The 25,635-nt window shown below is 42.3% G+C and overlaps 1 protein-coding gene across 1 annotated transcript in view; it reads right to left on the reverse strand.

Moving 5' to 3' along the window:
- Positions 1-25,635, reverse strand: part of LOC138467576 (chitin synthase chs-2-like) — a 282,914-nt gene that overhangs the window by 59,639 nt on the left and 197,640 nt on the right. The window contains exons 12-14 of the mRNA XM_069607709.1: positions 22,027-22,206; positions 6,464-6,866; positions 5,927-5,979 (exon numbers count right to left, since the gene is read on the reverse strand). Coding sequence (XP_069463810.1) covers positions 5,927-5,979; positions 6,464-6,866; positions 22,027-22,206 — 636 coding nt within the window. The remainder of the gene's footprint in view (positions 1-5,926; positions 5,980-6,463; positions 6,867-22,026; positions 22,207-25,635) is intronic.

A 25,635-nucleotide genomic window follows, 5' to 3' on the forward strand; every position in this document is an offset into this window, starting at 1 on the left:
ATCTTTTTGAATGACCTGCCCAAGATAAAATCTCAGTCTTCCATTGCTTCAGACTTGACCAATTATTGCTCATCTAAAGTTTGATGGTTATGAACAGGTACTTCACTTCACCCCCTTTCACAGGCTGCCACTTGCCAACGTGTTGCCAGCCTAGTTGTGAAACTGAGAAACCTTGTGAGGAAGTAGATACTAAAGGTGCTTCATGTGAACATTAAATACCACTGGTTTGGATAGCATGAGCCTAGGTTCAGGAGAGTCAACCTTAGGGACATACACATAACACTTGTGTGGATAGCATGAGCATAGGCCCACCCAGGGTAGTTATAGATCATTTATTCTTCAGGAAAGATTCTATTCAGGTCTGGGCTGCCCTCATCTCACCTGGCCCAGTCTCTCAAGTAGACTGGAGTGACTGTAGGCAGACAGAGCCTGCAATATTAGAAGGCTGGGCTCTCCCTCACCCGAGGCCTGCAGGAGGTTGTCCTTCACATCAAGAATGGCTGGTTCAGTGCCTTTGGATGGCCTCAACACAGATTGCTAATTTCCTAAGGGCTTCGACTCTCCATTAAAGGCTTGTTAAAGTCAAGCGGAGTGCCTTGTACAGAATTTCCACGAGGTAAAGGCGATTGACAATTGGTGTATAATTAGAGCAGATGGATGGATCTTAAAGATATGCTTTAATAGGGCAGTGACCCAGACATGTTTGGGGGAAATGACCTCATTCCTGAAGGAGAGATTTAGCATTTTTGTGGTTGTTTTTGCTAAAATGGACACACATTATTTGACCACGGGAAAATGGCAGGGATCGCTGGGACCAGTAGTGACATTGAGGCTACTAACAATTGTGATAGTTGTCTCAATGGTAATACAGCAATTTTCAGGAAGTACAGAGAAGGGCCCATGAGTGACCAAGGCCCAATAGTCAGCAATAATAGGATTTATGTCATTTCACCATTTCATTGAGGGCTGCAGGCAAAGTAGAGGCCACACTTGGGTTCTTGAGATGCCTCAAGATCCTGGAAATGGACTTAGTAGAAATGTCTGCGGCCTCAATTTGATTTGAGTAAAAGCTTTTGCTTGACTTGACGATAGCAGTCTTATTTGCTGTGCAGGCGGTCTTAAATCCACCACATGACAGGCTACATAGATTTGGACAGCATCTCAGTTTCATACTTTCAATATTAATGTACAAAAGCTGCGTTTGGTGGTGCAGCATCAGTTTTGCTGCATGTGGGTATTAAGTATCTTGTCTTAGCTTTTATTAGGAGTACAAGGTCAACAGCAGCTATAGATCATCCTTTCCTTTCAGTAAAATGCAGGTTCTGCAAAGCTGCCCATCTGCATGCAATTATATTTAGTCATTTAAACTGTAGCTCTAGAGTTGCATGAATTATACAGGTTTCTTGAAGTAGCCAACTGTCCTTAAGTGTATTGGAAAATTGCATGATGAGATGTTGTGCAGTATCTTTAAACATTACAGTTTGCTAATATGAACCTTTTACACAATGCAATTTTGGAGTATGCAGAAAAGGATGCTTTGCCAAACACCGCTCTTTCATCATATGCTCGTTAGTAAAAAAATAAAAGTGGGGTCAGTGGGTACTCCATGCTGGATTCTGCTTCACTGGGTGTGCAGCTAAATGACCGACATTCCTATAGTGGACCTGTGTAAACTTGTGTGCCGATATTATGGTAGCTTTTCACTGGTGCTGTGCATTTTTCATCAGGCAATTATGTATTGTTTCAACGCATTATTTATAATGGAGTACACTTGCGCTGGCAAAACAATTATACTGTTGTGGTGAAAAGTTTCAGTACCATGGGGTCTGCTCTTCACAGTCCCAAGAAAAACCAACTGCTAGGATGCAAAATTACAACCTTCCAGAAACAAAGTTGCCTGCAACCTGAAATGTGCTTTGCAACACTGTGTTTCAGTTTATTATGATATCTTCCTTTAATAGAACATTGGCAGTAGGAAGTCTTATTAATATTATAGATTTGTCTATTAGCATCTCTGAACTTCCCAGTACTGTAGAGAAGGAGTCCAGTACCCCCACCTAACCCACCTTGCCCACAGTGCCTATATGTTGGGAGTGAGAGAGTGAGACACATGCGGTACCAGTGAAAATACTGATAACTCAGAGAATCTTGGAAGCAAGGTTCCCATTCAGAAAGCCATATCTACATACGAGACAGTGCGATGGTCATTTGAATGAAATTTCAGAAGAAACAGGACAAATGAATGGCGAAGATGAATGGTGACGTCACACAAAGCAAGACTGATGTGCATGGAAGAGATGCAGAGACGAGAGAATGTAGGCAATTCTATAAGGCATCAAGAAAGTATCGGAGATGAGTGACATTTTGGGATCAAGATGAAGAAGTTTAGACAACGAGATAGATGAAAATATCGAGCTATTTTTACAAGTGAACGTATGCAAAGAAACGCAAGCAGACAAAGTATTCCTGAGGATAGCTTCATAGTGGATATATTGCGGCATGCGCTAACATATACCTATATATTTATATATATATATATATATATATATATATATGAGTAAAGAATGGATGTTTCCACTAAGTACAATAGCATAGCTAAGCAAAAGAAGTAAGGCAATTTTTCCAGTATGTCGCAGTTAGAAAAACAAGTGAATTACAGACGAATCTCAGAAAGGCGAGGCTGGATGAGCCAAGAAGCCAAGGCCGTATCAGGCCAGACTGAGCTGACATTCGATACAAAAGCAAGAAGACGTCAGAGGTCTATTAGAAAATAGTATTTTAATACACTAGAAGCTCAATTTATTTGTCTTCAGTCACATGGGGAGAAGAAGTTGAATGAGCATGATGGCCACACCTACGCACAAGGGCAGAGCGTGCCTTCACGCCCCTGAATTTCCCAGAGCAAAGAACACTCCCAAAGGACAAGTCCTAATTGATAGCAGACCACTGAGGTGCTGGTGGATGGATATATTATGGTGGGAAGCTATGGTTAAAACGAGCTCTCCAGCACCTGGACGCCCGTCCTGCGTGCTGCTATACTTAGGTGGGAAGGTACCGACAGAGGTTAGAAGCCAACCAATGATAGGGGACCACACAATCAAGGGTCCTATAGTTATTTAGCAATATAACGTTGTGTATTTACTGACTTTCATAGAGACCTGTTTGAAGGGAGGGCTTATTTGCCTCACCTGATATTAAGAAGCAAATCACATTTTTCCACTTCCCTAGATAAGTATGGATAATATACTTAGATGATCATAGTAGACCCTATCACACTTGCCATTAGGTTTTTGTAGTTTGCCACATAGGATGACGTTAGTAGCAGAGGTCAAAGTGGGCAGGAGCGGTCGGTAGCAGTGCTCACATACCTTTTATTTTTAAGTTTACCGTTCCTATACTTTTATTTTAAAAGGAAACCATTCTAGAATGGTTTTGTTTTAAAATAAAAGTGTAGGAAGAAGTTGAAGCTTGCACTTCATTGCAAATTCCCATAAATAGCAGGTGTGTTTGTTTGGTGGGGTTGGATTGTGTGTGGGAGGGGAGCAGGGATTGTTTGTGGGGAGTGGGGCAGACCAGCAGGGAACGTAGTTCCACTACTTCTTTTTGTACACTTCTACTGGTTACTAGTACTTGAGTTAAAGTCACCTATGATGATTTTTTTAATGAAATGCATTGAGATCTTGATGAGGAGCGTCTGCTGAAGTCCGTTGTACTCCCTGTTTTAGATAATTGATATTTAAACAGTTATCCTTTTGCCAACTACCTGAGTCATTTCTATTATTGATGTTTGAATAATTTCTGCATCCACCATCCATCTCAAGGGTGTTGCTACCTCATCTTAAAGGGCTGGCAACTCCAGTTCAATACCATAGGTCACTGGTCAGTGAATGTAACAACAACATATCATGTGAAAACTGCATTAGGTTTCCCCCTATTCCATCATACCTGGTGCCAATGCACCACCAACCTACAAATTGAATGATAGGTGTTCCATAATGTAGAGCAACATATTGTCAATGTAATATGCTGTCTTATGCACACATACACAGTTAAATCCATATTCACTTCACTGTTTACCTCTAAGATAGTGAGAAAAAGGCTGGAAAAGTTGCCCTTCTCTCAGAGGTGGAACCAGCTGGTTTTGGCCCAACCCAAGCAGTTACATATTCACACCTTGGCTTTGTTTGAAAGGGAGACCTCCAAGAACTGGACTATAACTAATTCTTTGAGACTGAACAGCGGGTATGATTAGGGCAGGACACTAGTAATTGCAGCCACTGGATGTGTTCTTGGTGAGGCAGGAAATTAGTGTATCTAAGGGATCCTGAGAACTTAACAACAATAAGGACTACGTCCAACATTTTGAAACTCCCAGCAAGCTTATAATTTGACACCCAGCAAACGCACCAGATGCAAGGCATTCTGGGAATTGCTGCACAAGTGTGAAGATACCTCACAGGGCAGATGTCCTCATTGGACTAAGGAAAGAGGGAGGCTTTGAAGACACTAATTCCCTACTAATGTATGTGTATAATTGAGGGAGGAAGACACACCCTGTCGGATACTTGTTAGAATGTTTTCAACCTCAATGGGAGAATAAAAATGTATGAGAGTCCCTTCCTTCAAAGCCCCAGAGAACATAGAGGGCATTTGTAAGGATAACTAAGGCACTTCATGGCTGCTGAGGACCTGAGTCCTAGGACACCATGATGCCCACATTCAGGTAGTCTAGATGCCTCAGAAGACTTCAGCTGGGAGTGGGTCACTTTACCGCAAACATGCTTCCATGGTAAAGGATTTTGCATCCCATTTTTTGAATTAAGACGGTTTATGGGAGTCTGGCCAATGCAAAGGGAGAGAGGCGTGACAAGCCACCCTCCTGAATTGGAAAGAGGGAGGGAGGAACGGTAGCAGCAAAAGGGGTTGGGAAAAGGAGACACTTTAATCTGTCGGAGAAGAGCTTAAGGGAGATCCAGGCTGAGTGGCCCTTGGAAGAACAACACCAACATCCCAAGGTCCAGAAGCACCACTTATAGTAGCTGCTGTTGCTCAGCAAACCCAAACAAAATTATAGCTGCCATCGATCCATTGAGCTACTGTTAACCCTCCAGTCAAAGCAGCACATACTCATGCAACAGACTGCTGCCTGAACAATCAAGCCCCACTATCAATCGAGCCAGTTGAACCAGCAGCTTTGAAGGCATTGCCACTGCCATGGATCCCTTTAATGCTGATGCACAGACATAAGGCACCTGAGAAACTCTTGCTTTGCACCATTGAGCCTACGATTGAGACTTAAGCCTCCCATCTAGAAGACACTGCCCAAACGCCCCTGAATCTGTCAAAGACACCTCTGCGGAAAAAGACTATTATACAGCTGTCTCGAGGATGCAGTCAAGCAACCAAAGGACTAATATAGTGAACTAGTGATCTAGTGGCCAATCCCAGGAAAACAGGTACTGTGTCCACCAGATATTTACCATTATTGTTGTGTTTTCCATTTTTTTAGGATAAATGCCTTATTCTGAAATCTCCCCAGAATTGCAATTCTCAGCTATTCTGTCTGCCTATGATAGATATTCCACCTGCCCATGCCGTGCTGTTCCCTTGCAGGGTTGGCTTATTGTTTTTTCATGCATAGCACATATGATTGTTTGGATATTTGCTGACCTACCTCTTTGTAGAGATCAGGCTGCCCTCAGCTAAGGCCACCTAAGCCGAATTGGGGATACTAGCTACCTTTTTGCTATTTAATCTCTTTCATTGAAGCACTTCTGAGCCACGTTGTGGTGCAATTTGGGCATAACCAACAGAAGCCTGTACCCCCAAACCCTCCACACAGACACACACACTCACACTTGTTTTGACCAGAATAGGCTTTATATACAGAACACTTTTGCATAAGATCACCAAAGGAGGTCCTTACTTTCTGTGGGTTGGATGACATGTTCTGGTAGATTCAATTCAATGGCTTCTTCCCTGAAAGAAAGAATAGATAGCACATCAGTCAGACATCAATTTATAACATGGATTGACATAGAGGAACTCTCAGGTTGACCTGAGTGTCTTGCTTTTGAACATTGGCGTTATGACACTCAAAACAAAAGATTACGCAGACATTTCCTGCCTGAATCACCAAGTCGCTAACTGCAGAATATGAGGCTTGGGTAAGTGGAATATCTTTCAATCAATATCAGAAAAATAATATAGACAAATCATGTACTTTCAATCAGATTACCAAATATGCTGTCAAATTGAATACATTTTCATTTGCAGGAGAAGATGAAATTTTGTAAATTCTCCTATGGGTGGGAGTGGGCAGTATGCAAATCAGTGTTGGTAACATCCTTAGACATTGGTAATGACTAAAAGCTTAGACTGATCCATCAAATCTAGGGGTAAGGAAAATAGATGGCTTTTCTATGCAACTTTTGACCTGGTGTTTTGGACCTTTTTTCATTACCATTGCTGTTGTGTAGTCTGTTCCATGTCAGTCAATAGTGGTTTCTTTTCCTCATGCATAAATCTGTGTTCCGTATCGTGAACCTGCATCTCAATATCCCAACAGAAGCATCTGCATTTCTTCTGGTAGAGGGCCTTGTTTCTGAACTTCTTTTTTTCTTCTTTCTTTTCTTCTCTCGGCGTAGACGTCTCGCGGGTGCCCCAGGAGACCACGTGCATGTTGGCCATTGAATAGATGGTCAGTAGGAGGTAACCACTGGGAACGCAAATGATGTACAGCAGCCCGTAGACCAGCATGGGGAACTCCTGGGGGTGCAGCAGGGCTGTAAATATGTACACAAGGCTCATGAAAATGAGGAATAGCCCAGTGGGGGTCATGAATGTCTCCTCTTGGACCATGTCACCTAAAACAGGAGAGTACATCTTCATTAAGTAAATGAATCTCAGCTTTGCTCATGTATTACAAATCACAATTCATATCAAGCGAGATTGTAGTCATTGACATGTTCTGACTCTTGTTACTATTCATGAACTGTATGTTTAGTGGAACAACCTACGTATGCACTTTTGTGCATCAAGTTGCTCTTATACATTTTAAATCACTTGCAATATGAAGTGCAAAAAAAGTGTTTATACAGGCGAAGTCGCTATAACACTCATTTGCACTTCATAGTGCAAAAAGTTTAAATTCCCTCCCTAGGTTATGTTTGCGGGAGGCATTTGAAATGAATTCCGATGGAATGTGCCTGTCATTAGCAGGTACTAAAAACATGTGGATTCAATAGGAGTCCCATGATTTACGCCAGTATGAAAATGTCACGCTGGTATAAATCCATTGGGGTTTTGCAGGCGAAGCACCTGTGCATGGCAGAAATGGTCATCCCGTTCCCTACCCCCAGTCTACATGCAAAAATCTAGGTAATCCCCCAGGAGGTAAAATTGTTTTAAACCTGGTGTAACCCTTTTACTCCAGGTTTTTACACCTCAGTGCTGACTCCTGTGCTACTACTTTCAAGTGACATGTGGTAGATGCCACCACCATTAGCACATGTGGCTTCTTTTTTCAACCACACACCACCTCACAAAGTTGGTGCATGCTATCAGGCATAAAATAGAAGACAAACATCATAAGTGATTGATCTCCAGCATACATGTTGAGAGGTTAAATGCACAGAAACCATCTTATGAGACTGCAACGACAGAGCCAGGGTACATAGAGGCACTTGTGGGGTTGCCCTTCCTGGGGTGTTCAGAAAGGGGGAACTCCATGCAACACCCCACAAAGCTTGTGTGGGAAAAGTAATGAAGTGAGGGTTTTGGAGGCAACATGAATAGGCAATCCGATCCATTGGGTGACAGACATCATCGGATGAAGATGAGCCCCCTGGGAAGGGAATTATAAGGAGAGAAATCCTATGGACACGGATGCCCAGATAAAGTGCTTTCTAGTCATTTTTAGTACTTTTATTTCCTTCCTCCACTTGTAATATACTTTATTCTCTTTGACACAAATGGGGAAATCAATGCACCAATTGAAGGAATTCTGAAGAAAACAACTTACAATCAGACAACTTGTGTACCATCAGAGTTAAGTTTCTATGGGACAGACATCATAAAATTCAAAGAAGCGCACTACTTCCTATGTGTAGAACAGCCTAAAGGAAGTGTTTAAGGTCATACAAGAATTCAAAAGCTCAACAGCTTGTAGCACAACTTCTACTTCAACTAAAGAACTCAGATTAGTGTTGCCATCCCAGTTTATGCAAGTGAATCCTTCCTTCATGACAACTAATACTGGAAGCATCCTGCTTCTTTTGAAGTCTGCATACATCAAACCACTTCTCAAAAGAAATCGCTAGCTATCCCAAAAGACGCTGCCAGCAACTGCCCTATCTCAAACACTCCTTTCATTGGACAACTACTGGAAACATTCATATATGGTCAATTTTGCGGCTTTGTCGAAACGATCAACTTTGTGGATGAGGCTCAGCCTAGCCTTGGATCATCTAGGGGTACAGAATAAGCTTTTTGCTCCTTCTGGAACACCCTTAAGAACAATGCAGAGAGAAATTCAGAGAGCACACTCATTCTTCTAGACATTTCACCAGCTTTTGAAACGATAAGCCATGAGATTCTTCTGGAGAAATTGCAAATTAAAATGAAAGGAGTGCTATTCTGGGTCACCTTCTTCCTCCTCAGTAGAATCGAACATACCATGATGGTCTCCTACAAATCCCAGCCACGTGGGCTGTCCTGTGGAGTACCCCAATGATTTACACTATCACCTCCTCTTTTCAACATCTTTATGACACCATTGATGGACCTAATAAATCGTACTGGCATCACCTGTTACACCTATGCAGATGACACTAAAACAATCTACAAACTCGAGAAGTCTCCATCAATAAACTCTACAGCCATTAAAACATGCCTCACACACGTGGCCGCATGGATGACAGCAAACACACTTAAATTCAACCCTACCAAATCAGAACCCATGAGTCCTGTTTCTACTGTCATCACCTTAATCCCATTGCCAGATGAGATGGGCCATCTGTAGTACCATCCTACAGGGTAAAGAACCTTAGAACCACAATGTACAGCACTTTCACAGCAGCACCGCAGGTGAGAGGCAATGCCAGAAAGTGTCCCACCTCCTAAGTACATTATGCTGCATCATAACTTACTCATCATTCCCCACAGGAACATGGCTGTGATACCTCTGTGCTATCAAGTCCGGACCATGCAAATGGCTGCTATCTCAGACTCTCAGAATATTATTCTTAAAACATCAAAGAGTTCAAAATGCAGTGGGTAGACTTCTCCTCAGGATGGAAAGGTTTGAACATATCTCCCCAGCTTTATGCACCCGATCGGCTCCCTAGCAAGAAAAGAATACATTTTAAAACCCTCATCACCGACCGAGCATCATGCCTACTGTGGAAAGGGCCCATTATTCTTCACAGGGAAGTTCCAGCGCTATATACCTTCCAGGATACTAAGGTTCAGTAATGGTGCAATACTTCTAGTTGTTAGCTTCAATAGGAAATTACTAAGATTTTTCTTTTCCTCTTATCTATGAACCCAAATTTGTAACACTCTACTTAAACCTATACACTTGGACATGTGACATTCAAGAAACGGATTAAGACATGTCTCTTCAACAAATTGAGTTGTAAACAACAATGAATCAACAGCTAAACAAGAAGAAAAGTATCTGAGACAAGCGATAATAATATCTTAAAAGCCATGTTTAAAGAACTTTATGAAGGTCCTAAAATGATGGTGATGTCTGAAACTGAAGTGGAGCGGAAGAGGAATCAAGTGACCTGGAACCCTAAAAACATACAAAAATGTAATGACAAAGTTGTTACTGCATTTGATTGTACATCCTTTGCAGATATGTTTGTACTGTTGTCATCAGAGGAATTTCCCCAATTTATTAAGATTAATTTCACTGAACAATACATTTCAGTCTTGCAACGCTTACATTGCAACACTATAAATTATACTCCCAATTTACAAGTCAGAGATTTTTATAGTTCCAGGCTCGCTTTCATTTTGCGTCTGTGCCGCTACTGGTACTAGCCCTGCGATATTGACATAAGTCTACCCAGATATCCTTTGGCCTACTGTTCGGGTGTACCGAGATACATAAACCTCCTCTGAGTCATTGGTCCATGTAACATTGTGGAGCCATTCAGCCACCGTGGGTGGCATATTCTGTGTCCAACCTAGAAGAATATGTCTTCTGGTGAGTAACAGTGCCAGATTCAGGAATCTACAATTCACTAACACCAATTTGCCCGCGTAGTGTAGCACACACACCTGAGAGGCTAAAGTCACTTGCTGACCAATCACAACTTGTAATATTTCACCCACTCATTCCCAATATGTTGTTAATTTTGTACACATATAAAACATATGCAGTCGTTCACCTCATCATCAGCACATCTAGAGCATTTGCTTGTACAATCTTTGTTGAACAATGGGATCTTGGCTGGGGAGTAGTGTAGTCTATTCACCATCATAAATTGGATGCTGTGACATTTATTATTGTAAGAGACCTTTTTAGTGAGGTTGCAAATATCGAGACACCTTTGTTCTGGAAGCTGTATATGTAAATCCCGTTATCATTTTTCCTTAACATTTGGGCCTCTTGGGCTTAGTTCTCCAAAAAAACGTTTATATAATACTGATATACTTTTTGCTCTCCATTCCGCTAGATCCTCATGTATATACAACTCTGCAGGGTACACCCATGGCCCATCTGTAAAACATGGCCAATTCGATTTAAAATCAGATCTCATTCACCAGTAGCACATAGCTTGTAATGGAGACGCTGCAACTATTCCTTTGATGTCATCCCACGCCATGAATTTCCTTGGGTGTACTTGTAACCCATCATGTCTTTACCCGCTCCTCTCCACTTTTTTTCAAACAAAGGGTCCAGTGATGGAGCTAAATCTTGTATCCCCCTTATAGGAGCTTGCCTATCATATGATGATACCATACTACGAAGCCTGTGACGCTTCATCAGGGCTGTCTTTGTAGTCTCAACAGGATCCAATGGGACCCGGATTCATAATGGCCTCCATATAGGATTGTACATAAGGGGACTGGACTAGCTGAAGCCTTTTCCAGACAAACATGTGATGGGCAGTCTTTCAGCTCCTCCCATCATGATGCATAAAATCCCTGTCAGATAGATAGCATGCATACACCATGTATTAAGATCACAATTGAAGATAATGTCTCATATGTTAAATCCTTTTCCAAAGAGGCTTTACATATTTTTTCATGAGATCCTGGAGTATAAGTGGCAGTTGAGGAAGCAGACTGCTTTAGTAAAAAACAGCTTAGCTACCAATGATCTAAAACATAACTCCTTGAGAAGAATAAGACAGAGATATTAAAACAAGGTGAAAGCATTAAGGTACAAGCTGTTGTAAGAAGATGTTGAAGACTGTTGAATACCATCCTTAGCAAATCTGATTTTAACTTCTGGAAATTGAAAAACACCATGAATTCAGCTCAATCTGGGATACAGGAAAATCCTTTCTTGGAAACGGCCTGATGCAAACATTACACTGGGTTCCATTCATTCTGAAGCAATGTCCTTGAGTGGAAATTTGAAGATTAAATTTGTTTTTTAGATTTCGATGCAGACTCCATCTTGCTAATTATTATTGTCTAGTAATTTGGGTCCAGGCCCTAATGGGCTTGTAATTTTATTATCAAAGCTAGGCTCATAATATGGGCTAGCATTTTCGATGTACTCTTTCGTCACATTCTCAAATCGGGACAGACCCCGCCCTCATGGGAAGCCTCACTAATTGCCCTCATCTACAAGAAAGGATCAAAATTACGGCCTATGAACTATAGCAAGCATTTACCTCTCCTTGGCATTCGATAAAGTGAATCACAATTGCTTATGGTCTAAACTAATGGTAAAGACATGGGGGATACCAAATCATCTTTTAAACATCTTGGTACATGTCCAATCTGATACAAATTTGCAAGTAGGAATAAACATTTCTAGTTCAATTGTGACCCATAGAGGTGTCAGACAGGGTGTATATTAGCCTCTGTCTGTTTAAATTTTATATGGCAGGTGTGGGACAGGAGCTTGCAAATGCAGCCTTTTTTTCTCTGAAAGTAAATGGCATCAAAACTGTTTGCATTTCATATGCTGATGACGTTATATTATTGGACTACACCCAAACTGGACTACAAACACTTTGAACTGTCCTTCAAGATGATATATTGAAAAATGATCTTGTAATTAACATAGGGAAAACTAAAATTATTTAGTTCTCGCACTCCACAACTATTAGGCCTAGATTAAATTGGCGGCTGAATATTCAAAAACCTGAGATTATAAATGAATATTTGGGTTGTACTGGTACGGCCCGGCCAAATCATAAAATTGTGCTGAATACTTTGACAAAGCAAAGCAATTGAAGGCCCAAATGAAATTCCTCAATAATAAATTTGGGAGTTTTTTTTAATGTCATCTGCTTACATTTTACAAAGGGAAAGACTTTGCTAATCTAAGGCTTGGAAACACACAATTTTCTGATTGATTCTGATTTATCTAAAAGTGCAGCTTTGGCGAAATGTGTTGTGCCTTCCTAAAGGTGTTCCAGTAGCTCTGATTTGCGTTGAGTTATGGTTGAGGTATCTAAATTCATACGTGTTGTGGAGGAGATTGATGCTTGGCAAGAACTTAGTTGTGCCCCCACAGAACTCTTTGTATGAACTTTTTTATAAGACCTCTCTGAGATATGTTGACAAGTGTGAAAAAGATATCACCACAAAAGGGTTCTCATTTAGTAAAGTGTTAAAAATGTAGGCGAGCAAAGAAAGGCCTTTTGTAATATGATTGGTGTGTAACCTGTGCTACATTTAAAATATTGCAAACTACATGTTAGCCTACATAATGAACATAATAGATTGGGAGTCAGATGTAACTGTTTGATCCAGTTTCCCTCAGCATATTTGAGAATGCTGTTTATGAGATTTCGCTTGAATTTGCTCAAGAACAGAGAAATAATTTGACTACAAGAAAAGCGCGAGCCCCCAGCAGCTTTGTGTACGTTTTGCAGCAATGTAATTGAACGCCTAAAACATCTGATTATTGAATGGGATGTCCACAGAATTTGCGCATTCTCTTTAGCCTATAGCCAATTTGTGAACGGCTTATCTTTCGTCTCACATGCCTGGGTTAATCAAGGAAACTCACCATCTGTAACCTATGCACTTTAGTGATTCCTACAAAATATTAACCTATTGTCGATATAAGGGGAAGAATTTAATCAATTATTAACCTGATACACATTTTAAGGATAAGGAAAATTAAGTTAGGATTCAATTTAGATGGAATATGAATTATTCTATGTTTTAGTGTGTGTCATGTTAGGATGTGTGGTATCAAGGATGTAAATATTCTAAAATGAGTTATATTTGTGTTATTGTTGTACAAAGACTCTTTGATACTGCTTTTAGAACTTGTGATTATTTTGACTCTTTGTGTAAGGTTTCATTTTAAACCATGCGCATAATCAAAAAAGAGGGAGAAAATACCTTTGATCTACTATGCCTCGTACAATCTACAAGCACAAGATGCCTTGCCCATTTCAAACACACACCTCATTGTGGGGGCAACTGCTATAAATTGTGCATAAAGAACCAAACCCGTCTTTCATCTCACACATTAAGAGAAATTGGCTCTTCAACAAGTAACAAGCACAACCTTTATAAAATAGGCTCTTTAACCAATTAGTAAAAATCCTTCTTGGAATGCAATCCTTGTACATTCATGTATGTGAATCACTGCAGATGATCACTCATTGGATATATATCCAAGCTGCCAATCTCCCCAGCAAGGGGAATGCTCATCCAGACATTTATCTATCAACAGACCTTCACATCTGCCATTCCCTCCATCCCACTAACATCCCCTCCACCACCCATTTGTTCTTACATAATCACGTGCCGTGGGGCCACCATTATTGGCACAGGTGCCTTATATAAGACCACTTAATTTACCTTACACCACCAGGAAAATAAAGCAAACAAGGAGATGGGAGCCAAGAAATGAAAAAAGAACAAAATAAATTGCTCAAGTCTTTTATGAAGTGGTGGTGGCTCTGGAAAATTAGATGGTCTGTGTTATAACCTCCAGATCCCACAGAACAATCTGGTTATTGAGCACAGATCTAGGTGGAACTACATGTAAACACAGTGAAAAGCTAAGCAGGTTTGATGCATCAGATGATAATATTGGTCAAAGGTTAACCAAACAACTAAAAAAGATAGTCCCCTGTATTTGTTTTAAAGAATTAAAATCCTTTCAGCCTAAATTCTTACAGCCAGGGCACTAAAGACATTTCTAGAAGAGAAAGAGGCCCCTCTAAGCAGCACATTCTAAATAATTCTGGTGGAGATGGTGTCTCTCTGAGCATAACAACAATAGAAAAATGAAATGCTATAAAAAGAAAATAAAGATGTCAATTATTGGCAAACATGTGACATTTTCATATTTGGCTGTGTTCGTGCTCGGTAGAGGGGCTCCTAGACCTAGGAACTTAGGGTTTCATCTTAAGTTACCCAGACTAATCCAGGCATGGACCCTTTGCTCACTATGCTTAGAGATGCACAGCTTCACCTCACTGTTGAAGTCCAACAAGGCCGAAACACATGTCTGGGGTTGCTCTTGGTACTCTTGTTCAGAGGAGAATTGTCTAGCATTTCGGTGCTGGACGGCCCAAGTGTGTGGGACCAGACTGATATGCAAATGTAAATGTCTCCGCTGTGAAAAGTAGAAAGAGCTAAAACGTGGCTGTAGACCCTCCTGTGTTGTAACCTACCCAGAGATGAGATTATTTGACTGTGTGTGTTCTTGGTAGATGGGCTCCCAGACCTTTTTGTTTATAAACATAAACATATCAGCATATGTTCCTTTGATGCTGTCTATGTGGTGCTCTGCCTTCTGGGATGACCGGGGCCATGCACATGGTCCATAGTCATGAGTTAACGCAAAATATTTCTTTTTCTAATAGAGTTCTTATCCTATGTCAAGGAAGGCTTGAAAAACTGCTGAATTATATTTGTTATTCTATAATAAGTTTAATACCAGCGAGTGGTTTCTAATCACGGGGTCGGGATTTGAAACTGTGTTGCACTGCGTTGTCTTGCTACCAAGACAAACGCGTTGCCCCTGAGATATCATTCCTCCCCCATCGTCTTTAGACTTGAATGATTAACATTATGGGCTGGTGCCATGTTAACCTGCCCAGGGAAATATCACTAAATCAAAAAATGACCAGCATGACCTGGACTATAATGTAATAGAGTTATGCCCTGTGAAAAAGGATACATTTTATTATTTTAGAGGTGGAGCCAAAATCTAAGCAGGCCATCTTTCTAGTGTGTGCCTGGGCCAAAGAAAAAATAATTAACTTGGAGTATAGCAGATCTTCATCCAAACTAAGTGGTGCAGACCGGTGGATGTATATTAAAAACTTCACAACACATTATTGCAAAAAACCTGGACAGCCGACTCATGTCACATGGTGGGATGTGGAACTTAATGTACCCCTCCAGTGTCCATGACGAGGTCTCATAAAATAGGAGGACTGAAAATATGTGTTTCAAATAAACTTAATATTGATGTAACACTGGTGATGCCCTTGAGCTCCTTTAAGTTATATAAGTAACAAAAGTTAATTGGAGACGTATCCAATGTGGACAGTAACATCCACACCCAATTTTCCAGTGGACCTACACTGCCATTGCATTCAAAGTATTTGGACCAGTGCACTTGCTTTTGTAGTAATAGATCACAGAAGCATTTATTTTATATAATAAGTAAAAACTTTAATGCAAAAAGCAGCCATGGTATAGATAAAGATGTAAGAGCGTGTGACAGAAGACCCCTGCATAATACCATTGTGAACTAGTCACATGACCCTAGTAGACATTGGTGATTGAGAATGGCTTCCTTTGCTCACCCTGCATGGCCGATGTATTGTTAATTGGTGGACACCCTAAGATTTGCTGTATATTTGCCAATATAAAGAGGACAATATGTGGAGACTATTTTTCTTGCACAGCTTTTGGAATGCCCTTGAAGATATGATTTAAAGGTGGTGGCTCCTGAGATCAGTCGCAGCAAGGGGTGGACTGCCCTATAGGGAACTCTGGAGATTTCCTGGTAGGCCTCTGAACCCTGGGGCTCTTTTGTGTGCTATTTCCAATAGGAAAGGGGTTAGGCTTGAAGAAAATATTTAATAATGGGCCACTTACTTATTTCCAGGGCCTGTTTTGGTTTCGAGTCAAACCCTGGTCACAGCCCTAAGGAAGAGGAAAATGTATGTATTACAAGCTATGGAGTCTGAATAAATCTGATACATAGGTCAATGGCTGATACGTACAGACAATAGATGAATGCTACACTGGGAGAGAATTGTACTGGCTGATGGTCAGTGGTCCAATAGTCTCATTCGATTTAGGTAGTGACTTGGAGTAAGTAGAAACATCCTTAGAAATTCTGTATGGTATGATTTATAGGGAATTATCTCAATCTGCAAGTTTAAATTAGAAACGAAGCAAAAGAAAGTCTGTTTTGACCACCAAGGTCAGGGAGTGATATGTTAGGATAGGGTAATGTTTATTTGTATAGCGCCTATACACAGGCATGTGTTTCAAAGCGCACAAGGAGGGAAGGAACACGGGGAAAAACAACAGTCACTCAGAGCCCTTTTCTGAGATGATAACGGTCTGCACAGGCAGATTAAGTGAGTATTATACATTTAACAGTATAGATACAGCAAATAGGGCTGCCAGCGATTCTGCATTTTTTTCAAGTGCACATTGAGGGGTGAAGACAAGGGAGAATAGACAGAACGATCTTCAGGCAGGGCTGTATACAGATTGTGCAAGTGCAGGAGGGAAAAGAAGTGGCAGGGGACCAAGTGCGCTCCGTCAGTAGAGACTGGTGAAGTGCGGAGAGAGAAGCTCTCAAGGTTTTATTACTAGTGCAGTGGGGTATAGGGCCTTGCGGCAAGTGCAGAAGGACTGGCAGGGGTGCCTGGGACCTGTGGGACTCTGAGGTACACCATGCGGCCAGTTAATAAGCAGTATGGAAGGAGGGAGTGAAGGAAGAGCAGAGAGCTAGGTTAGCAGGGTAGGGTGAGAGAGAAGGAAGAGGAGAAGAGGAAGGTCCTGAGGAGTTTCTGGAACTTGAGAATTTCAGGCTCAAGACGGAGGGTGGCAGGGAGGCTGTTCCAGAGGGAGGCACCTGCTGAGGAAAGGGATCTCCCTCCAAATCTCTGCTTGGAGAACCGGCTCACTCGCAGAAGGTTGTAGGTAGAAGAGCAGAGGGCTTGAGAGGGGCAGTATTTAGGAAGGCAAAGCTGAAGGTAAGTAGGCCTCAGGCCCCAGAAAGCCTTGTGGACAATGTAGAGGGTCTTGAATTTGATCCTTGCAGTCACGGGGAGCCACTGAAGGGATTTCAGCGCCGGAGAGATGCTTGAGGCCAGGGATAAGTCTTGCAGTTCTGTTCTGGGTGAGTTGAAGAGGGTGCATGGCGGAAGCAGGGAGGTTAAGGAAGAAGCTGTTGCAGTAGTCCAGCTTGGAGAGAACTAGGGCTCTGGAGACAGTGAGCCGCTGCGGGGAAGTGAGAAAAGGTAGCCTCTAAGGAGGTGTAGTTGATAGACTTTTTTGAAATGTCAGAAATGTGAGAGCAAACATCTAGTAGTAGTAAAGAATAGACACTATTGCCCCAGAAACAACACTCAGAACGCTCTTCCTGTAAGCGCATGACAGGCAGAAGGGAAACAGAACTTAAGATAGTGGCATGGGAAGCATTAGAGAGAATGCGATGGGAAAGGGCACTATGATGTTTTGGCAAATTGTGAGTAAAGGGTCTGAAGATCCTATGTTGCCAAGGGGCATTTTACCACATTTTACTGTGGCTTATTTGGGGAAGGTAAATGGAAAGGGGGTGGTAAAATACGGGTTGTGGGGGCAGTAGAAAAATATATGGGAAGCTGGCTCGCCATAGAAACGCCCTAGGAAAATGTGGTGAAATGTCCCCAGTGGTGGAATGGGGAAAATCTGAATAATGCCGTGAAAAAGCACATATACCCAGAAGTGTGGGTTGCGCATTTCACAGAGATTTAAAGCCGGGATATAAACCCAACCCTAGATAATAATGTAAGTTTGGTACAATATGAATGTTGGATTAATGATACATTTAGGGCAATTCAGGCGGCAATAGAATTTCAGTTGAGGTAACATATAAGGAAATATTGTGTAATGCTAAATAACAAACATGAAATGGGGCTCCTTATGACAGTAGTATTCCGCGCGACTTGTCGAACGGTCGTCTCATATTTTGGGCTATTTTGCTTGCCCATGTATACAAGGCAGTGCCAGTTACCCACAGACCCCTGAGCTCGTCAAGCATATATTTTTCTCATCCTTAAAAATGGCGCTAGAATGGACTCCAAGCATGTCGGTCTATTTTACTTATTGAGTGCTCACTGAAGCTCTCGAACAACCCCCTTTTTAGCAAGAATAGAAACGTTTCAGAAAAATACTCTGGCAAATACATGTAAGAAGGTGCGTCTCTTGTCCGCATCAGGACAGGAGCCATGATGCACACGCCTATATACAATACCGCAAGAGGGCAATTGATTGCAAAGAAGCCATATCTTCCCATAAAAGCGGCTTAGTCAAAAAAGACAGAAGCTACATAAAGAGACTTTCTAGATCATGAAAGTCATAGATGTACCCCACAGTATATCAGGAGGTGCTCATGAGCATTCAGGCCTGCACGTGCTACCGTATACCTAATAAAAAAAAAACGTACAATGGGAGCATATTTGGAGATGCCTGAAGCTTCTCTGAGATGCGCTTGAGAAAATGTTCGTAAATGCTCAGGGCTCCTCCTATTCTCCAGTCAACATCTTTTTGAATCAGGCCATTAGTGTATAAATCAGTAGGGTAAATAGACTTATATGTGCCTGTTGTGGTCAACCTTAAGGCCCAGAAATGTATTTCTATTTCAACGTGAGAAAATGTGCTACAACAGTTGGCCATCACAGCACAGAAATGACAAAGAACACAGAGTGGGTAAGGATTAGAATATGCTAAGAAGATTTAAAAACGACTGGATCAAAATGTTTTCATCTTGCTCCTAAAATAGAGACGGCCCCGATTCCACAAAAGTCTTCCTGTAAGGTATTCCAAGTTTGGTCAGCAGTACATGACAAGCTCTTCAGAAAATCCCTGCCTTTGTAAAATCTGGGAATGCTCACTACTAGTTGTGTTGCGCATTATGGGCTAAGTGACGTGTGTCATAAAAGCGCAGTTTCAGATGGAAAGGGTGCTGCAACAGAGGGCGTTATGTGCCAGTGTGAGCCATTTTATAGTTATTCTTGTATTCATAGGAATATAATGATCCAATGTAGCTCCAATGTAGCTACTAAGGCTCTGGTGATATATGGTATCTGCTGTGGTTAATAGTCAGAATGCAAGCCGATGTGTTTTGGAGAACCTACAAATTCTGCATGATATATTTGGTGGATCCTGAATACAAAGCATTACAGTGACCTCTTTTTGGATCCTATAACAGCACATCAGAGGCAATGTTAGCACTATAATTATTATAATTATAATTGTTTTTTTATAACGCACTTAATACCAACGAGTGGTTTCTAAGTGCTGGATCAGGATTCGGACTTGGGTTGTGCTGCATTTTCTTAATTCCGCTACAAACGCATTGCCACTGAGCTATCCTTCCTCCCCACTTTGAACTTCTCAAACCAGGAGCCTTAGTTGTCTCAATATTATGCGGTAGTAGTTAATCGAACTAAATAAACTACTGACCTGTGAATCCTTAGACAAAGACGAATCCAAAATCATCATAAGAGATTTAACTTTGTCAAGAATTGGGATGGTAGAGTCAGAGGGTCTGACTTCGGGAAATATGGTAATCTTCCTCGGCATAATGGGAGGCACGAATCAGATGGAGATCTGTCTTTTCCTGATTCAACTCAAAGCAGTTCTTAGACGTTCTGTTTCTACATTTGAAAGAATGGTGTCGAGGCGAGTGGGGTTATTTTGAAAATTATCTAGTTTAAAAAGGTTCTGGGTGTTGCCTGAATTATTTTGAAAAACAACATCCAGATCGAACTGAAAATCATATAATTCAAGAGTTTAATGTATATGTGAAAGAGAAACCGGGAGATGCAGGATCTGTGAAGGACACCAAATTTCAATATCGCAGCCTCTGATACAACTCATCCATCTTAATGCTACATATCCTCTTAGGAGCCAATCTGAGCAACAGCGCTATCTGGCATAGAACCAAATTTCGTTGCCAGCAGTTGTCTATAACATTTCAACAGGGAAGATGGGTGAGTGGATTATAGAAACTACCGCTCTGGACATGCGACCCAATTGAAAAGTAACTACCATTCCCCCTTCATTTTTACCCGCTATAAAACATCAAGCACAACCTTTGTGGTCCCACTACTGCGAATTCTGTGTTTCAGGCAGTGTCACATGCCATATTGCCATCTATAGATGGTGAGCGATATACCAAACTGGGTCATCATTTCTGCATTGGCAATGGAAACCAATGAAAGTGGGGTAGAGGTATGTGGGGGAGTGGACCCGGAACAGGAGAAAATGGGTGGAAACAAGGAAAACAAAACAAGCACAGGTGAACCGGGGGGATCCCCCCCATGAAATACATAAGTGAAAAGAACAGGGATTAAGGAAGTAACCCCCTTGAAATGGCTTGCTGTGGAAGTCAAAATGGCTCAGAGTGACATCCCCCATTGGAAGGGGAGAATGGTTGCACCCTGTGCGGACCACGAAAGTAGCGCTGGGACGCAGAAACTTAACAAGGAAAAAATAAAAAAGGTAAGAGGCCAGGGCTGTGGCACAGACAGGGCAAGGAGTAGGGGAAAAGCAAGAAGGGATTAATGGCAGTGGCAGCGGGGAGTGAGGTGAGGGTCTGCGAGTGGTGAGAAATGGTGAACAGCAAAAAATCTACTGTGAAACCTTGACCCCAATCCTGATATATACAGGTAATTTGGGCCCTGTAAAAGTTTATTCCTTCCACAACAAGATATACTTCTCCATTCTAAATTGTCCATTCCATTCTATTGACCTCATTCTGGATCAATACTACATTATAAACATATTACTTCTCGTGTCCAGTTCATCTATTCGTTTTTCACATGATACATTATCAAATGGTTTACTAATGCCAACCCCAATGCAGTCTACCTGCCTACCTAGTTTTCACATACATGCACAATATTCCAATTGAATACGTTACAAGTTTCCAGGCACTGCCAGGCAAGGCAAATATTTCCCGAGCATTTTCCTTCGTAAAGAGGCCAGGCTACCTCAAAGACAAGTTTTTTGCTGTTTTTAAAGGTATAGGAAATGGCGACCATCTTCATATCAGGGGGACACCACTATTCTAGTTGTTGAACGTAGTTTAACAAATCTATATAGTAATAATGGCAGGGGGTAGGGCTAACATGACCAGTAATAGTCCACTTGTTTGAGCTTCACGAGTGCTTAGGTAGGGCAATTACTGACCTTTGCATCCCTACCCCTCAGCAATGAATGCTATGTGCACCAGAAGCAAAGATCTGGCTCCTAACACACAATCTTTATAGGGAAAATTGGCTGTGTGCCCACCACACACAAAGATGGCCACCAGTGGAAATAGAAAAGGGAGCTCAGACTTGAGCTCCTTTACTATTTTGATGGCTACCATTTTGACGCGAGGATGAGAGACCATGAAGTTATGGGCCGTTAAGGCCCAGGAAAACTTGAAAGGTCCGGTATTATTGCTTACATTTGTAATTGAATTTTACATTCATACCATTGTCAAGTGTATAAAAAGATGTGCATTGCCATAGAATTGTTTAGTATGATAGAGACGTACATTCTATAGAATTGAAAATAATTAAATATCTTGAGGCAGGATTACTCAAGTAGCATCTCCTTTTTCAGGAGCCAGACACTTACCTATGATGGACAGGAACGTAGCCGTCATCAGGAATGCGTAGGCGATGCTCATGAAGGCAGCAATGGTGACTTGTGTATCCGGTTTGGTTACAAAACAAAGTAACAGATACAAAGCTGGAGGTAAAGTGGCAAACACAATGGCTACATTCCCGTTCCACTTGAACACAAAGCTGAAGGCACCTGAAATACATACATGTGGAAAAAGAGGTCAGCAGGAGACTAAATGCTCATTGTGCAGGTAAGTATGTGTGGCATGACTGTGCTGTGTCCCTGTCTTGTTATGAATGACCTTTGCAAGAATTCTAGAACCAAGAGGGCCTGGCATAAGACAATGGGGTCTGTATTGCATATTCACATAGGGGGCCCAGAATACAGACATCCCATACCTGCACTGAAAATTGCAATACAGTCACTCAAAACTGCCGCTGTGAGATGATATTTTAAAACCATTTTTACTTGTTTTGTTGTCTACAAACATTCCATGATGAGCACAGGGCAAGGTATTTCCTGTTTCTGAATGGCCTGGTGGACCCGGACCTTCCATTTCACCCTTAGGCCTTGCCTCTTTCAAGGTGCCATTTGACTATTTGCAGATGTCCCTGCCCATCTCACTGTTTGGTTATTATTGTTTACCTATACCTTTCCCTTTGTTTGCATGTTCGTTTCAAAACTACAACCATTGCTCTTATCCTTTCACCCTTTTCCAATGTACTTTTCTCCAAAGACCACGGTCTGCTGCACCCCGGGCGGGGGCCATGTGTGCCACCATCCATATACGCCTCAGCACCATAAGACCACTACAGTGGTGATGGGAACAGATGCAAGCTCGTTAACGTAGCATACCATAACATGACATAAACTTTGCTACTGAGTGATCCCACACCCAATTTTTGGTAATTTATGCCAACGTAGTATATTGTTATTTAGTCACTTCTGGAGGTAGACAGAGAACTTCGCACAGGCGAAAACATTATACGTGCTAAAATCATGAGCTGTCAGCAGGGGGGGGCACCTTCTCTAGAAGGGATTTTGTGGAAAATATTCTTGATTGGAAATATTCATTAAATAAATGGAAATATTCAGGAGAATAAAAGCTAGGTGTATTGAAGCAAAATGTGGTGTTGATAGACATCCCGAGGGATTGTCGAGTCGAGCCGACTCCTGGCTGGTCGTGTATCATTTGAGCTCTGCCTTTTTGTGAGAACAAATGCGTATCACTGACATCCCGACCTCCCTGCATGCATCCAGAGGTCGGGGCACACAGCATCACACTGGTGACGAGGTTCAATGAGAATCCATGTGTGTTTCGCCCGGCTCATTAGAGCTCCCGCTGCCGGCTCACCACAGGCCGACCGGCAAGAGTGCGCTGCCAAGGCCCAGAGGCTGCAGCAAGCATTGCAAGTGATAGCGTGAAGTGCAGAAGAACACAATGTTCCCAGACACACAGCCCCAAATGAAGTGAGAGCGTGGGGGAGGGGGTGCATATTTTCCCAACGAGGGCGTTGAAGCCCAGAAGGACACGCTGCAAGCAAATCAGTAAGACTAACACGCACATTTGCTCCCATGGAAAGCCCCCAAAGCAGCCTAACAAGGGAAGGCAGCAGCAGCAGAGGCCCCAGGGGCAACTCAATGGAAGTAGAGGGCCCAGGCCCAGATGCCACGCACGTGACATTTATATAGCCTTTTGACCCATATGCCACTGGAGCGGCCCGATGTTGGGAAATATGGCTCCAGCCATTCAAGCTCAACATGCAAGCCAGGGAAATAATAGAAGGAAAGAAACAACACACCCTATAACTGCTAAACATCTGCGCTCTTGCGCTAAGGCTTTTCAACACTTTGCCAAATAGAGGGGCGACACACAACTGTGATGCAGTGAAGTCAGCATTGAATAACACATTCAAATCTGAGTTAAACCCCGATTATGAACCATTTCAATTCTGTATGTCCAGGTAAAGGGCAAAGAAAAACTTGACGACTTCCATGCACGACTCAGGGAAATGGCACTAGGTTCCGAATTCCTAGACAAAGAATTTGCTGTCCACCAACAGATTATCACTGGAATATCATCAGACAAACAACGCAGAGCTGTGCTATCAGAGAAGAACATCCCTTTAGACTGCATCTTAGCCATGGATGGACTGCGAGAACGTACGGATGACAAAGTGGCTGTTATGGAAGCTGCTATGCAGCGACTTCCACTCGATAATATCCATATAGGTGAAGAGATTGCAGCAGTTAGAGGAAGAACAGAAGGGAGACGACCCACCAACACCACGTCTGGGAAAGCACTAAAGTGCCGGGATTCCTGCAAGTGGTGTGGAGGACCCGGGCACAGAGTAGAACCTTGCCCAGCTTTAGGGGTTACCTGTCAGTAGTGCAAGAGACTGAACTACTTTGTGACAGTTTGCATCAACCCATCCCCTCCAAAAGGAACGGAACAGCCAAAGACATCAAACCCCAGGCGGAAAGGAAAGGACAAGGCAATGGCTGACGCTGCCGTACAAATATCACCCAGCAGCGACACAGATGACACCTCGGAGGAAGAGGTATACCCGGAAAGACGCCATAATCGACAGAAAAGAACAGTGAACAGGACCACATGATATCCGCCATCAAGCCAAGGATGACCAATCACAAAGGAAAGAAGTCCAGATGACCCTCTTGCATCATCATAGCTGACGGGATGCCCACCAAAGTTGTCATAGACACCAGAGCAACGGTAAATATCATGCCCCTGCTAAAATTCAAGAAAATCGAACCAAAGCCCCAACTCAAAGACAGACGAGTGCAACTATTTGCATATGGGTGCAAAAAGCTGCTACCAGTAGCTGGAAACTTCCATTCCAACCTAACGCACAACAGAACAACATGTCAGACCAGGATATATGTGGTAGACGTAGGCTTGGAGATGCTGCTGAGCTGCCACACAGCAGAAAAACAGAGGCTTGTACAGTTCACATTCAGCATCAACACACCTGGCATCAACAACCTTCTAGCAAAACACAACAAGGTATTCCAAAGCATAGGATGCCTCAGAGGCAAAAAGGTCAAACTACATATTGACCCAACAATCAAGCCCAAAGCGGGAAGGTATCTCAGGGTCCCCTTCCACTTGCGTGTAGCAGTCCAGAAAGAACTAGAAAAGTTGGAGACACAAGGGATAATCGAAAAGACATCAGGACCGACCATATGTGTATCACTCATGGTTGTAGTGCAGAAACCACGTCAACCAAATGCAGTTAGACTCTGCATCAACATGCGAATACCTAATGTAGCCATAGGTCGTGAACGACACGTGACCCCAACAATCGACGAGCGTATTGTTGATCTCACAGTGGTGAAGATTTTCAGTAAACTAGACTTACGCTCTGGCTATCATCAACTACGCCTAGCTCGAGAATCATGCTATATAACAACATTGTCATCCCACCTGGGTCTCAGGAGGCACCGGAGGCTGAACTTCGGGATATCCTCAGCTGCAGAAGTATTTCAAAATGAGATTCGGAGAGTGCTGAATGGCCTGGCAGGTACCACCAATACAAGTGATGATATCCTAGTGTACGGAACAACGACAGAAGAACACTTTGAATGCCTACAACACCTAGA

Source organism: Ambystoma mexicanum, chromosome 4q, assembly GCF_040938575.1.
Source record: "Ambystoma mexicanum isolate Mex_15411 chromosome 4q, UKY_AmexF1_1, whole genome shotgun sequence".
Classification (NCBI taxonomy): domain Eukaryota; kingdom Metazoa; phylum Chordata; class Amphibia; order Caudata; family Ambystomatidae; genus Ambystoma; species Ambystoma mexicanum.